A 14,510-nucleotide genomic window follows, 5' to 3' on the forward strand; every position below is an offset into this window, starting at 1 on the left:
AGGTTTCTGCCCTTAGCACAGAGCCTGCTTTGGATTCTCTGCACCCCCCCCACCCCCCGCTTACATGCATGTGCGCTCGCTCTCACTAGCTCCTTCTCTTCTCTACTCTTTCTTTCTCAAAATAAAATAAACTTTAAAAAGTTTAAATACACAGGGGTGCCTGGGTTGCTCAGTTGGTTAAGTGTCTGACTTCAGCCCAGTTCATAATCTCGTGGTTTGTGAATTTGAGCCCTCCATCAGACTCTGTGCTGACAGCTTAGAGCCTAGAGCCTGCTTCTGCGTCATTCCCGCCCCCCCCCCCGCCCCCCGCTCTTCCCCTATTCACACTTTCTCTCAAAAAATAACTAACTAAATAAACATTAAGCACACAGACAAAATAAGAATGGATGCTTTGGGAACAGTTCTGCCATGAGCATTATTGGGAACTTACAATGTTACGTACACTGTCTAAGTTTACCCCTCATGCCCTGTCCTACTCCTACCTTTTTATTTGTGCTTAGGTTACAAGCTTAGGCCATCCTCCCTTCTGCTTTGATATGTTACTTTGGGATCACAAGGTAAAATTGGATTTGTTACAACAGTTCTATGCCAAGAAGCAACTTTTTTTTCAGCAGATGTTGCTGCTTTTGTCAGCTTGTTGTGTATATGACAAATAGCTGTGATGAGATGTAGTGAGTTTATCTTAGCAAGCTTTTTTCCCTTGGGGGAATGGTTCTTTTTCTGGTCAAAGAAAACTACAAATTAGGACAAATTACTTTCCCATCTTAGTTGGTGTACTTTCTTTAGTGTTCATTATAGGAATGAATATTGGGTAATGTGGGAAATAGGTGTTGTTTCTTTAAAGAGCAAAACTACATAAGTCTTAAAGAATATTCAATTTGGAATTCTAATTCTGACAAAATAACATTTCATCTTAAAGTTAAGTTGGTTAATTCTGAGCCTCCATTTGTATATCAAGCTTGTTCTTTACCCCTTGGGCAAAACAGTATGATATACTCAACTAGGTTTGTATGATGTCTGTTTTGGGCCCAGCCTGTGTTAAGAGATCGTACATCCTTTTATTATTGATATTTGGTGTATCAATGAGACTTTGAAAAGTATGTATACTTTAAAAGGAAGTGATACACACACACACAAACACACACACACAAATTTTTAAAAATTCTGAGAATTATTGTATACAGTAATTTTCCAGAGGCAACCACTGCTACTGTTTTTTTTTTTTTTAATGTTTTTTATTTATTTCTAGGAGAGAGAGAGAGAGAGAGAGAGAGAGAGACAACATGAGCAGGGGAGGGCCAGGGAGAGAGGGAGTCACAGACTGAAACAGGCTCCAGGCTCCGAGCTGGCAGCCAGCACAGAGCCCGAAGCGGGGCTCGAACCCACGAACCGCGAGATCATGACCCAAGCGAAAGTCGGACNTTTTTTTTTTTTTTTTTTTTTAACTTTTTTTTTTTTTTTTTTTTTACAAATAGTTTATTGTCAAATTAGTTTCCACATAACACTCAGTGCTCATCCCCACAAGTGTCCTCCTCCATGAACATTTTTTTTTTTGAGAGACAGAGCACAATCAGGGGAAGGTCAGAGAGAGGAGACACAGAATCCAAAGTAGGCTCCAGGCTCTGAGCTTTCAGCACAGAGCCTGTTGCAGGACTCGAACTCATGAACTCTGAGATCATGACCTGAGCTGAAGTCGGATGCTTAACCCACTGAACCACCCAGGAGCCCCATACTGCTACTGGTTTCTTTCAAGGATTCATTCTAATGGACGTGCTATTGTGGTCTTAATTTTGTTTTTGCTTTTTTAGAGTTAAAGAGGATTTGTTGCCAGGGTCTGGTTCATATTGACTTGGGTATTTACCTGTGCAGAAAAGCATTTTGATATCATGGGAAGCAGTATAGAATGATATGAAAGGGATTATTTGAAGAATTAAGAAGGTATGCTAGTGAGTTATAGTTTGAATAAAATATTTCAAAAGGTGATAATGTACACTAAAATTTCCAAAGAATGTTCTTTTCACTTCTTGAGCTGGTACCTAGACCCTTGTGTTTGTTCTCCATCCTTTTTTGGATTCTTACTCATTATTGGTTTGTGGACTTGCCTCTTTTTTTCCCTCTTAAGAGTAGCTGCAGCCAGAATTGATCTCTTGGAAGAAAGGGCAGCTGATAACTTATAAGTTAGAAATGTGAAGGCATTTGGAGCTTTGGGTTCCATCCTCCCGAGTGAGTGAGTGTGTTTGTGTGTGTTCAATGTTTGTTTATTTATTTTGAGAGAGAGAGAGAGAACTGGGGGTGGGAAGGAGAGAATCCTAAGCAGTCTTCCCGATATCAGTGTAGAGCCTGATGCGTGGCTTGATCTCACAAACTGAGATCATGACCTGAGCCAAAATCATGAGTCACTTAACCAGCTCAGCCACCCAGGTGCCCCTGATTCTGTGTCTTATAAGACATCTGAGTTCTGCTAAGATAAGGAGTAAACTCACTGTAGCTGCTGTGACTACACTGCTTATTCTGCTGCTACCATGAGTTGGGTAAGTGGTTAGGACTTGGAAGGAAGATTGGGGGAGAAGATGGTATCTAATTCTTTCGTGTGCTTTATATACAGAAATACCCACCCAGTGCAACTACACTACACTTTGAATTCTATGCAGACCCTGGGGCCGAAGTCAAAATCGAGAAAAGGGTAAGTTTCATTAACAGACTTGTTCTGGTAGAGTCTATGATGTACTGTAACTGGGATTGACTTTTTCTAGGACTCCTCAGTGTTAAATGAGAGAATGGTTTTGAGCTACACTGCTGCCCTCCCAATTTAAATATACCTACCAGCTTCTCAGGAATAAGTGTTCATTGTATGCCAGCTCTGGTAGGTTTGGATCTTATGTTGGAGCTGCTGAAAGATAGGACTCTCCTATGGTGTGTTGCCATGACTTGTGCATTTTTCTCCGTTTCAGTTGAGAATTCCAATATGCAGTTTAATAGTCTAAATAGTGATCATTCAACTTGCTCTTCTTAAGCCAGTTTGCAGGAAGTCTACATATTGCTTACAGGGTCTTGCTTCAATTATGTGGTCATTGCATATTCTTTGAGGAGATAAAAAAAATTTTGTTTAGAAGTAGCTTAGTGAATAAGATCTTCTCTTTGATCTATAGCATAATAAATCTTTATAGATTGACTCATTGAAAACAGCTGTAGTGCACATTTAGAGTGAAGCCATTTTCATGGATTTGGTCTTTGCTATGAATACAGAGGCTGTATGGATAAGGAAGAGAAAAAAGAGACAAAAAAATAGACAAATACAAAAAACAGACTGGTGGTTGCCAGAATGGAGGTGGGTGGAAGGGTAGGTGAAATAAAGGCGATAAAGAGTACCCTTACTGTGATGAGCACTAAGTAATGTGTAGAAATGCTGAATCCTTATACTGTACACCTGAAACACTGTATGTTAATTATACTTCAATTTAAAAGTGACAAAACTTTTTTTAAAGGAATGAGAAAGAATATGAAATGTGTCTGACTGTGTGCATTATATTTTGATACTATTATCTTCAAAGAAGATTTCTTGAGAATATCCTGTATATAAAGTGGATATTTTGGGGCATTCTAAAGTTGCTTTAATTTTTTTAAGAGCATTCAGTTAGGCTTCAACCTAGGGTGGCATCTTGGTTTTCGGACCATTCTCTTGGAGTCTTATGGCAGGGGAAGCTAAGGTATTACAGTGACTTCTAACAACTCTCCTATCTTAAATTTCAGACGACTAGTAACACACTACATTATATTCACATAGAACAACTTGACAAGGTAAGAGGAATCTTTGGCTATTGGCTAGTTTCCTAAGATTCAGTTTACTTTTTGTTCCTAAACATTTTTTTTTTCTAATGTAGATTTCAGAAAGCCCTTCTGAAATCATGGAATCTCTTACCAAAATGTACAGCATTCCTAAGGATAAACAGGTATGATAGGTCCTAATAATTATCTAAAGGGTGTCGTTGTTATCCATATAGATTAATGATATGTGCTGGGCTGGGTAACAGCATATCAGAAAGGATCATGGGTAAATTAGCCTCTGTGAGTCTTAGTTTCCTCATCTTTTATGAGGCCGACACCTACTAACTTCCTAGGTTGTTATGAGAGTTTGAGGAAAACATAAGCTGCCTTACTCACCATGTGAATCTAATAAGTGTTAGTAGCTTGACCCTTTGCACACCAAAGAAGAAAACTTTTAGTTGTGTTATTTTTTCTGTTCATTGTTATGGTAATAAAATACTTAGTTTGGTTCATTACAGTCAGAACTCTTGCCTAATGTCTTCAGTTTCTTGCCGGTCAGTATAGTGATAGTTCTTGGCTTGTGTTAGGATATTAGGATTCTCTGAGCCTGTGTTTTGTGACTCTCATTTTGTCAGCTAGCCTCAAAGTAAATTGTTCTGACACCTTAACAGACAGCAACAGTAAATCCTTTAACATATCCCAAGAGGTAAGATTTAGCCTTCAGAAAGTACAGTCCCCTTTTTCACTGATTCCTAACTTAGATCTTATGTCTTTACAGATGCTGTTATTTACACACATACGGCTGGCCCATGGCTTTTCTAATCACAGGAAGCGATTACAAGCTGTTCAAGCCAGGCTGCATGCTATATCTATATTAGGTAAGAGAATAACACTGTAATTAATAGGTCTTGATTAGGCAGTTTAGACATAAATTCCTTTGAGCTTCATCTGTCTTTGATGTTGTCAGGTTTATTGTAGTTACTTAGCTGGCAAGTTAAATTGTAAAATTGCCAGCATTTCTAATGTTCACCGTATTCATCATTCTTGAGCTCCTTAATGTTACATTAGAAAAAGGATATAATAGTTATGGACATATCACATGAGTTTAGTCTGGATTTTCACCCCTTTTCTTTTTTTGATGGGTGTTTAGGCAGTCCTCTCCCCTGGCCCCTATTCTTCCTCTTGCCATTTCAGCTTCCTCTTCTGTCCCTTCAGTAGTATAATTTTGAAGTCAGAAGGTATTCATTAAGAAGTCAATCCTGTGCATTTTACTTTTATTGTAGAGTGGTAGAGTGGAAAGGACACTGGTTTTGGAATCATTCCTGGGATCTCATCTTCTGGCCTCAGCTTCTTCGTCTAATATTGGGACAGTACTTCCCTTATAGGCTGATACAAAAATTAAATGAAAACCTGTAAAGCACCTAGCACAGGCCAGGCACATAGAAGGTATAAAATGGTAGCTGCTCTTAATATTACCAGCCTCAGTATGTTATTGTTTGTCTGCTCTTTTAAACTATGAGTTCCTTGAAGTGAAGTTCCTACTCTTCACTTTGCATTCACACCTAGCATAACTTCTGCCATATTAGTGGGTACATTTTTGGTAAACTAATTAAATATGTTCTAATCCCATTAGTTTGCACTTTAGCAGACTGTCTAGTATTACCTCTGTGTGGGATTCTTGGAAAGTGGATTATACACATTTTCAGCTTTTACTCCACAGGGACATACAAGTTTCTGACTTAGTCTGCAATCATCCAAAATTCTGTTCTATACAGCTTATATGAGTGTTTCCAGTGAAAACCAGAAGCACATGAAGAGACTAAAACGGAAGTCTGTATCCAATGTATAATAGTTATTATATCAAGTAGTGATGTTATAAAACACTAACTCTTCACGTTCTTTTCATTCTTTCATTCTCCCAAAATCCTTGGTCATGACAGCTGATACTAATAATAGAAGAATTTATCAGTTTGGAGGGTATTTAGGGCTTATCACTATATTTGATCTATCCTCTAGAATTCAATGATTCTGTCCTCCAGTGCTGGTTGGAAGGGAATCGTTTCCTAGAACCAGTAGGTGCCAAAAGGTGTGTCATAGGGCAGTGGCTTGACCACTGCCTTCTTGCCTAAAGTGTTTATTTCTCCTTTTGCAGTGTATTCCAATGCTTTGCAGGAGTCCGCAAACAGTATCTTATATAATGGGTTGATAGAGGAGTTGGTAGATGTCCTTCAGATAACAGATAAGCAGCTTATGGTAAGTATTTATTAATATTCTCCTGTGTATGTTAGGCTCATGTGTATTTATTTTCCTTTTGGTTTTTCCCAGGGGTTGAAAATGAGCCCCAAGAAGGAAGCTTGGCTCTTTTACTCTTTCCTCTTTGGATATTTACCTACAGAGTTAACAAGTGCTGGATTTTCAGTGTTGTTCTCAACAGACCTCTGTCTCCCCTAAACAGTTACCAGTAGATTGACTTAAATTTTGGAGTTTTGTGTATTAGCAACTTAGTTCACATCCAGTGTTTAACACATCCCATGTTTGCCTTGTACTTTCATAGGAGATTAAAGCTGCTTCTTTACGAACATTAACATCAATTGTCCATTTGGAGAGAACTCCCAAACTCAGCAGTATTATTGACTGTACCGGAACTGCCTCTTACCATGGGTTTTTGCCTGTACTTGTGCGGAACTGCATCCAGGCCATGATTGGTAAGTTTTGATGGTTGTTATTTTAGACAGCAAGAAGAACTTTACCCTTTTGCTTGTCAGTCTTTGTTTAATTTAACATTTTGCTAGCTTAACATCAAATTTTGACCTTGTTCTTTTTCTGTCTCTCCCAACTTCCCTTATAGATCCTTCCATGGATCCATACCCTCACCAGTTTGCCACTGCTCTCTTCTCTTTTTTATACCATCTGGCCAGCTATGATGCAGGTGGTGAAGCCTTGGTCTCCTGTGGAATGATGGAAGCCTTATTGAAGGTGCTCTACTTTAAAAAAAAAAAAAAAAAAAAAACATTTATGAGGATATGAACTAAGAGCAAGTATGGAATTAAAAGTTTGGAATGGTTCATGGTGAGAGCAGATAGCATAAGAAAGCTTACCCAGAAAACATTTTCCTTAATTTTACTAGTTGACATTCTAGTCATCTGTCTCATTAACAACTTTTAAGAGCAGCTATCTTCATTATTTAGAATTGATTAAAGTGCAGCATGGTCTGATAGTCAGAAGACCCCAGGTAATCTTCTGATGAACTTAGGCTATCACCCTAAAGAAAACATATGTAAAGGTACCCTGTAAATTGTGCTATTAAGGTATTAGACTTTAGTGTGTGCTGGGCACTGAACACCAGCTTTTTTTCTCCCTGAATATTTTATTTCATCTTGAAAGGTAATGTAGGTCCCCATTATCTCTGGAGGTTGAGTCTCAGAAGTTGACAAAGCTATCATTTGACAAACACCTGTTGTTTTTTCCCCCCACACCTCCCTAAGACCCTAGAGTGCATGTTTCCAAAAGAGATTTCACAGTTTTGTGCTTTTTCCTTAGATTAGCTTTGCCTACTTTTCTCTCTTCAATAGGTCATAAAGTTTCTTGGCGATGAACAGGATCAGATAACATTTGTCACCAGAGCCGTCAGAGTGGTTGACCTCATCACCAACCTGGACATGGCAGCTTTTCAATCCCATAGCGGACTTTCTATCTTCATTTATAGACTTGAGGTATTACTATACAAGGAGCACTTAACATAGACCTACCCAGTAAGAGTTGAGCCTAAAGAGCCATTTTAAGCCCTTTTCTGTTTTTAGAAACCCAATTTTGTAATCTGCCTGCGACATTCTTTCATTATAATTATTTATATTCCCTCATATATATGTAGGATTTTCTTACTGTTTTCCCCTTGATCGTAGCATGAAGTAGATTTGTGCCGAAAAGAATGCCCATTTGTGATCAAGCCAAAGATCCAGAGACCTAGTACTACACAAGAAGGAGAAGAAATGGAAACTGATATGGATGGTAATTAACAGTTACTAAGTCTTTTTATTTGTGCTCGACATTTTCCTAATTTTCCCATTCTCCCATACAACCCCAATTTTCATTCTTCCTTGTCATAAATTCTAAAGTGCACAACTGATTTCAATATACATTTGTACAAATACAAAACCGTATTTTTCTACATAAGTGATTTGTATGTTGTTTTTTATGAGGAAAATTCTAAAAGACTGAGGCACAAGTTGTCAGGAATAGAGATGGAAGGTGAAACAGATGGTAGAGCTGCAGTAGAGCCCCACAGTCACTCTGTGATGTTAATCTCTTTTATTTCAAGACTTTAATAGCTGTTTTCTAAGTATTGGTTCATTATCTTATTCCCGCTAAAATGTAAACTCCATGAGATTAGGATACTGTTTTGTTCACTGCTGTATCTTCAGTAGTGCCTGATAGGTGTTTAAATATGTATTTGGGAAAAATGAGAATGTAGACTCTAAAATGGGACCTTTTGAAACTGTTGGACTATTTTGCGAAGGTTGAAGACAGGTGAAAAAGTTGTTGAATAGAGAACATGTTTTAGATCATCAAGTCAAAAAGATAGGTGACCTGATATTCTTAATCTTTGGGTTCATCATCATGTGTGTGCTGTTTTTAAAACCTCCCTGCCGCTTGCATGCATAGTTCATGATAATAGTAATAAAAACAAAAAAACTGTTCTCCAAAACCGCTTTCTTAGAACTTAAATTCTTGATGGCCTGGGATGTCATTACATGATCTGTTATCATGCTTATAATAAAAATACTACAATTTCTAATGCTCTCATTCTTGACACTAAATACTCGTAGGTTGCTGTTCCTTTTTTTCTTTGTTTTTCCTGAATACAGTTATTTATGTGCATTGCTATCCCTGGAAACTCATTTACCCACTATCTACTTTTGGTTTATTGTGTGCAAGCTGCCATTTAAGTTAATAGGTGAGATCCCAGAGTGTTGATTAAGATGTGACATCTATTAAATAGACTATTTAAAGCCTCACTGTTGATTGTAAGTGGTTGTCTATAATAAGCATAAGACTAAATTAAAGTGCTTGCTAAAGATGTTGTTCCTATCTGCAATTCTTGATTCAGTAAGTGTTCAAATGAAGAATGAGAAATCCACATTTTTAACAACCAATCCAGGTGATTCTGATGTATTCGTAGAGAAAATTTTCTATTCAACAAAAAAATGGGTTACAAAACCATGAGTTGTGCTTCCATGTATGTAATAGGTAGGCACAAGTGTGAATGTTTATGTATAAAAAGATTAGAAGAGAGTATTTAAAAATGTAAACTGGTTAATTGCTAGTGGAACTTTATTGTACAAATTGTAAGAAGTAATTTTGTATCATGTACTGCGTTAAAATTCCAAAAAGCTCTGCCTGCTGTCTGCTACCCACCAGTAATATATGAAATTGCATGTTTTACTTACCACTGTTTTTCCTTCCACATTTGGTGGTTAAGAAATATTGAAAGGGATTTCTTTTGAAGGATCGTTTTTAATTTGCATATCTTAAATAACGCATGATGTTAAATACTTTTCTATCAGTGAAAAGCTACATTTTTATTTTGGATCTCAGTGTCCTAATCTAGTCTTCATTTTTATATCCTTCATCTCACCTTAATGGGATAAAAATTCTCTAACAGTCGTTCTTTTGGTGGTGCCTTTATTCTAACAAGTGTCTTTATCATAGCTTTTCCTTTAGTTGCAGATGTGACTATGGAAAGTAGTCCAGGCTTATCCATCTCTATGGAGCACCGGCTAGATGTTGACTTAAGGGCATCAAGTTCCAGCAGCAGCACTAGCATCTCCTCTGGCTCTGGACCTGGCCCCCGTCCTGGTGTGTAACTAGAATTACTAAACTAATAAGGTGCTTTGGGAATAGCTTTAGTGGTATATTTGGAGGTTTGCTTCTTAGGACTGTGCATGTTACTGTGCCATTCTGGTGTCCATTTGCTTATAATGTGTATTTCATACTTCTCCAGCTTTTCACACAGTATCTTGTTTTATTTTTATTTTTTATCTTTTAAATAGTTTATTGTCAAGTTGGTTTCCATATAACACCCAGTGCTCATCCCCACAAATACCCTCCTCCACACATTAATTATTTTATTAAAGCAGCCATTTCAGAGAGCAGATAATATCTAAAACAGGAACTGAGGATCAAAAAGTTAATCTTTGGGGCACCTGGGTGGCTTAGTCGGTTAAGCGTCCGACTTTTGCTTAGGTCATGATCTCGCAGATCGTGGGTTCGAGCCCTGCATTGGGCTCTGTGCTGACTGCCAGCTCAGAGCCTGGAGCCTGTTTCAGAGTCTGTATCTCCCTCTCTCTCTGACCCTCCCCTGCTCATGCTGTCTCTCTCCTAGAAATAAATAATAATATTAAAAAAAAAAAGTTAATCTTTTACTTTGTGGTTTTATTTCAGGCTTTTAATTTTAGTATTAGTTTTGTGTAGGCCTTAGTGATTTACTTTCCCAATTTCAAAGCTTAGTCTTTTTCCCACCATTCAGAGATGTCACTTTGAATGTCTGCTAGTGCTGATAGAGTGTGTATGCGTCTTCTAAAAATTTGTTTTATGTGCCTGCTCACACTAGTCTAATGATGAATTCAACATAATCCTCCATCTTTCTCCCTTGCCAGGAGTCCAGTGTATTCCACAAAGAGCAGCACTTCTCAAATCCATGTTGAATTTCCTCAAGAAGGCCATTCAAGACCCTGCTTTCTCAGACGGCATACGCCATGGTATTTGATTGTACATACTTTTTTGAAGGATGTTTGACTTTCTCAGAGATCAGTGATTTTCATACTTTCTTATGTACTTTTCTTTTTTATAAGACAAGTTTAAGAAAAGGCATGCCATTTTGAATAGCTTTTAGTTATTCAGTGTCACTTTTCCTAGACCTAAGAATTCTAGCTATTTATGTAATGATTCACCTATTTTTTTTTCCTTTTTGAGCTTTTGACTCTGCTCACTTGCAGCCTGCTACTCCACTTTGTCTGTATTCTTTTGTTCTTTCACCCACTGTTAAGAGGCTGTTTCACGGACAAGAGATAAATAATAGAATGTGAGGGGGACACAAGCTAGAAACCATTAGACTGAAATCAACACAGGAGTTTGTTTATTTACCACAGTGGTGGTATATGTAATATATTGCTCCATCAACTCTACTCATAAAACTACTCCTGGACTAATCATGTTCTCCTTGATGTTCACTTTTCTTTTCTCTTAGTGATGGATGGTTCTCTCCCTACCTCCCTGAAGCACATCATCAGCAATGCAGAATACTATGGCCCATCACTCTTCCTCCTAGGTAAATTGTGTTAATAATTGGTTATACCAAGCTGGAATGACCTGGCAGTTCTCTATATACAATTTTATATCCTTATAGCGTTTTACTATCCACATTTGTCCACTGTGTGATTATGTATCTTTCTAGTTAGTGATGAAATAAAGATCAGAGTTCAGTTTTAAATATCCATTTCTTGAATACCAAATATACATTATATAAGCAATACATTATAAACCATGTGTGATAAGTACTGTTGTACATTTGTGCCATACTTACTGTTTAAGTGTGACTTTATTCAGTGGTTAGTCCTTAATCTTGGTCTGGAAAATTCAATCAGAATGGTTTCCATTCTTAGAATTGAATGTCAGACCCCACCAACTACAGTATAGAAAATCATTTCTCACTGTAGAAAATGCAGTTTCAGAAGCTATGAGTACTGTGTAAGTATTTGTGAAAACATCTTTGCAGTTTTATGTTGGCAATACTTTGAGTATTGCTATTGTTAAAACCTCATTTTTATTAACTGGCATTTATTGAGTGGCATGCATATTTAGGATAGTGTTTGAGATACGTAGCTTCTAGAATTTTCATTAAAACTAAAGGAATGGGGGCACCTGGGTGCCTCAGGTGGTTGAGCATCCAACTTGATTTCAGCTCAAGTCATGACCCCAGGATCATGGGAACAAGCCCCATGTTGGGCTCCATGCTCAGCATGGAGTCTACTTAGGATTCTTTCCCTCACCCCCTCCCCCTTTTCTCTCCCTCCTCCCCTTCTGCTCCTCTCTCCTTATCCACGGGTTCTCGGTCTTGCTCTAAAATACGAATGAATGAATGAATGAATGAATGAATGAAAGAAAGAAAGAAAGAAACTAAAAGAATGTGATGGGAAGTGCAGAAATAGAGAAAACCTCCTTGTACCAGTAGCACGTGTTTTTTGATACTTCGGAGTGTCTGGAGGGGGAGTGGTTTTAGGTACTTCAAATTGGTATTTACTCCCCTGTTGAAGCAAATTAGGATTTTTATATTTTAAGTTGATATCCTGTGACCTTGCTAAAATCATTTAGTAGTTTATAATTGCTTTGTTTTTATATTTTTAAAGATTTCTTTTCAAGTTTATTTTGAGAAGAGATAGCACATGCATGAGTCTGGGAGGGGCAGAGAGGGAGGGAGAAAATCCCAAGCAGGCTCCATGTTCAGCACAGAGCCCACACCTTGGGATCATGACCTGAAATGAAATGAAGAGTCAGACGCTTAACTGACTGAGCCACCCAGGTGCATCCCCATAATTGCTTTGTTAATTTCTTAAGCTATTCTATATAGTCTTGTCATCTACAAATGGTTCTTTTTTTTTTTTAATAAATTTTTTTGCTTTTTATGTCTTCCTGCATTGGCAAACATTTCCAATATGATGCTAAATAGAATTGGTGAGAATGGGTCTTTTTGTTTTGTTCCTGAATTCAGGGGAAAGCATTCAGTATTTCACCTTTAAGTTTGAGGTTAGTGGAAGGTTTTGTTCCTCTTTATCAGGTTGAGGAAGTATTTCTTTGTATTATAGTACCTTCATCTTGACATAGACTCCCTCCCAAGGTTAGGTTCATATGACAACTCAGGACAGCAGCCCTTTGTTATGATCAAAGATTTGTGACACAAATGGAGAAGTCCCAAGTCAAGATGCAGAGAAGGATGGCTCTGTCTGGGAGAAAGCCCCAGAACAGAGAAAAGAAGGTGCACAGGCATCTTATAAAAGGGAAGTTTTAAGGAGGCAGCAAGAGAACACATGTGGGGTGGGGTGGGGAGCAGGTAAGGCCTCTCAGAATGATGCAGGAAGCCAGAAATGAGACTTAGAACACTAAAGCAAACATTAGTAGAGGACAGAATTCCTTCTCTAGAGTCTTGATTCATCCCTGTTGTCTGAATTAACATAGCAACCTTCCTAGTTTCCTGTAAATAAACTTGTACTTGAGAGGAACCAAATTTGCAAAGCCAATTTAAAATAATTAGGCCAACAATGATTATTTTAGCTCCATAAGTGATAGTAGAGCCTTTCACCCCAGGCAGAAGGAGACAGCCAGGAAACGAAATTAATGGGGTTTTGAGAATCTCTTGGTACATTTTTATAATATAGTTTGCTGTTTAGTTTGTTTTATTTTATTGAACTATTCTGGGTACTTTAACCCATATATTGACCCACATGCAGCAGGAAGTCCCTTTAAGGCACAAATGCCACCTTAAAATAACAGTAGATAGTTTAATGCCAATCTTTTTTTACCAACTATCATAGCAACTAGACTGCTTTGTCCCTCATTAAGGACTTCTAAGGCTTGAGCTGTTTGGTTTATGTGGTCTGCCAGTTGTGCCTTTGTTGGGATAGCCTCTGTAAAAGCTATCTGTGTTACAGAATTAAAAACACCTCTAAGGTGCAACTCCCTTTTGTGGCAAAACTTGTTGGAAGAGCTAAACATTCTGGTTGGAACTAGGGTACCTGAGTACTAAATGTTCGTAGGACACAGGTCAGTATATGGATTAGAGGGGAGTAATTGATGGAGTATAATGTATGACTTTGCTGAACAGGAGTTGTGTCATAGGAGATCCAGTAGCCCAAGGTGGTTGGAGGATGGAGTTTCTAGTGGCCGAATTATATCAGGGTTGACATTCAAGGGCAAAATAGTCTCAACAGGGTGGGGGGCATCATTGTGTAGACTGGATTAATGAGGGAAGCTGGAAGGGCATGAAGGAAGTCAATGAGGAAGCATATGGTGAGGTTGTGATGTGTTGCTTCAACAACTGTGTGCAGAAACCAACCAAATAAGGATTCTGACTCCTCCCACTCTCAGCCGCTGGCCCTTTTACCCCACTTTTATACCCAACTATATCCTTTTAACTTCCCCAACTGTCTTTTCTTCTCTCTCACCTCCTGTCTTAGTGCTGCCACGTTTTAACATGTTTCATGTCTGCTTGTGCTCTATTCCTAGCTTAGCTGATGCTAACACCATGATGGTTATTATGCACTGCTTAACCAGAGAGGGTGGCAGGTAATCCATATGAAGATTGCCAACAAGGAGACAAGAGTTACTTATATAACTGATTACCTGGGCTTGGGCATCTGTTAACATTGCTAGAGTTTTAATGCTCAGGTTACATTCTCTGTTACTATTACATAAATATTGTCCATTAGGTTGAGGATGATGGGAAATGTTGGTGCAGCTTTGGTGGAATAATGGAAATTGAAGTGTGTGACTCTCAGATAATGGGGCCCTTGGAATGGTTACAAGTGATGCGGCCACCCATTACAGGTGCAGTTAACATTTGGGGGTGTTACCACTGAACCTGGGACAACCCATTGTACTGAAATCATCATCTAGGTTGCTGGGTTGATGCGAGTCCTGGCGTAGCCCCAAGCCTTTGATGGAAGATTTTAGACATTTGAGAAATAGTTATA

At 38.2% G+C, this 14,510-nt stretch overlaps 1 protein-coding gene across 7 annotated transcripts in view; it reads left to right on the forward strand.

The window, feature by feature from the left end:
* Window positions 1-14,510, forward strand: part of HUWE1 (HECT, UBA and WWE domain containing E3 ubiquitin protein ligase 1) — a 164,995-nt gene that overhangs the window by 55,093 nt on the left and 95,392 nt on the right. For all 7 annotated transcript variants that reach the window (XM_039221008.1, XM_039221009.1, XM_039221007.1 and 4 more), the window contains 12 exons: window positions 2,606-2,683; window positions 3,751-3,798; window positions 3,882-3,950; window positions 4,544-4,643; window positions 5,918-6,018; window positions 6,320-6,470; window positions 6,614-6,741; window positions 7,338-7,478; window positions 7,668-7,773; window positions 9,487-9,621; window positions 10,422-10,523; window positions 11,012-11,092. In XM_039221008.1, the coding sequence (XP_039076939.1) occupies window positions 2,606-2,683; window positions 3,751-3,798; window positions 3,882-3,950; window positions 4,544-4,643; window positions 5,918-6,018; window positions 6,320-6,470; window positions 6,614-6,741; window positions 7,338-7,478; window positions 7,668-7,773; window positions 9,487-9,621; window positions 10,422-10,523; window positions 11,012-11,092 (1,240 nt within the window). The remainder of the gene's footprint in view (window positions 1-2,605; window positions 2,684-3,750; window positions 3,799-3,881; window positions 3,951-4,543; window positions 4,644-5,917; window positions 6,019-6,319; window positions 6,471-6,613; window positions 6,742-7,337; window positions 7,479-7,667; window positions 7,774-9,486; window positions 9,622-10,421; window positions 10,524-11,011; window positions 11,093-14,510) is intronic.

The sequence above is a fragment of the Hyaena hyaena genome, unplaced genomic scaffold (assembly GCF_003009895.1).
Source record: "Hyaena hyaena isolate Hyena2069 unplaced genomic scaffold, ASM300989v1 scaffold_932, whole genome shotgun sequence".
Taxonomy (NCBI): Eukaryota; Metazoa; Chordata; class Mammalia; order Carnivora; family Hyaenidae; genus Hyaena; species Hyaena hyaena.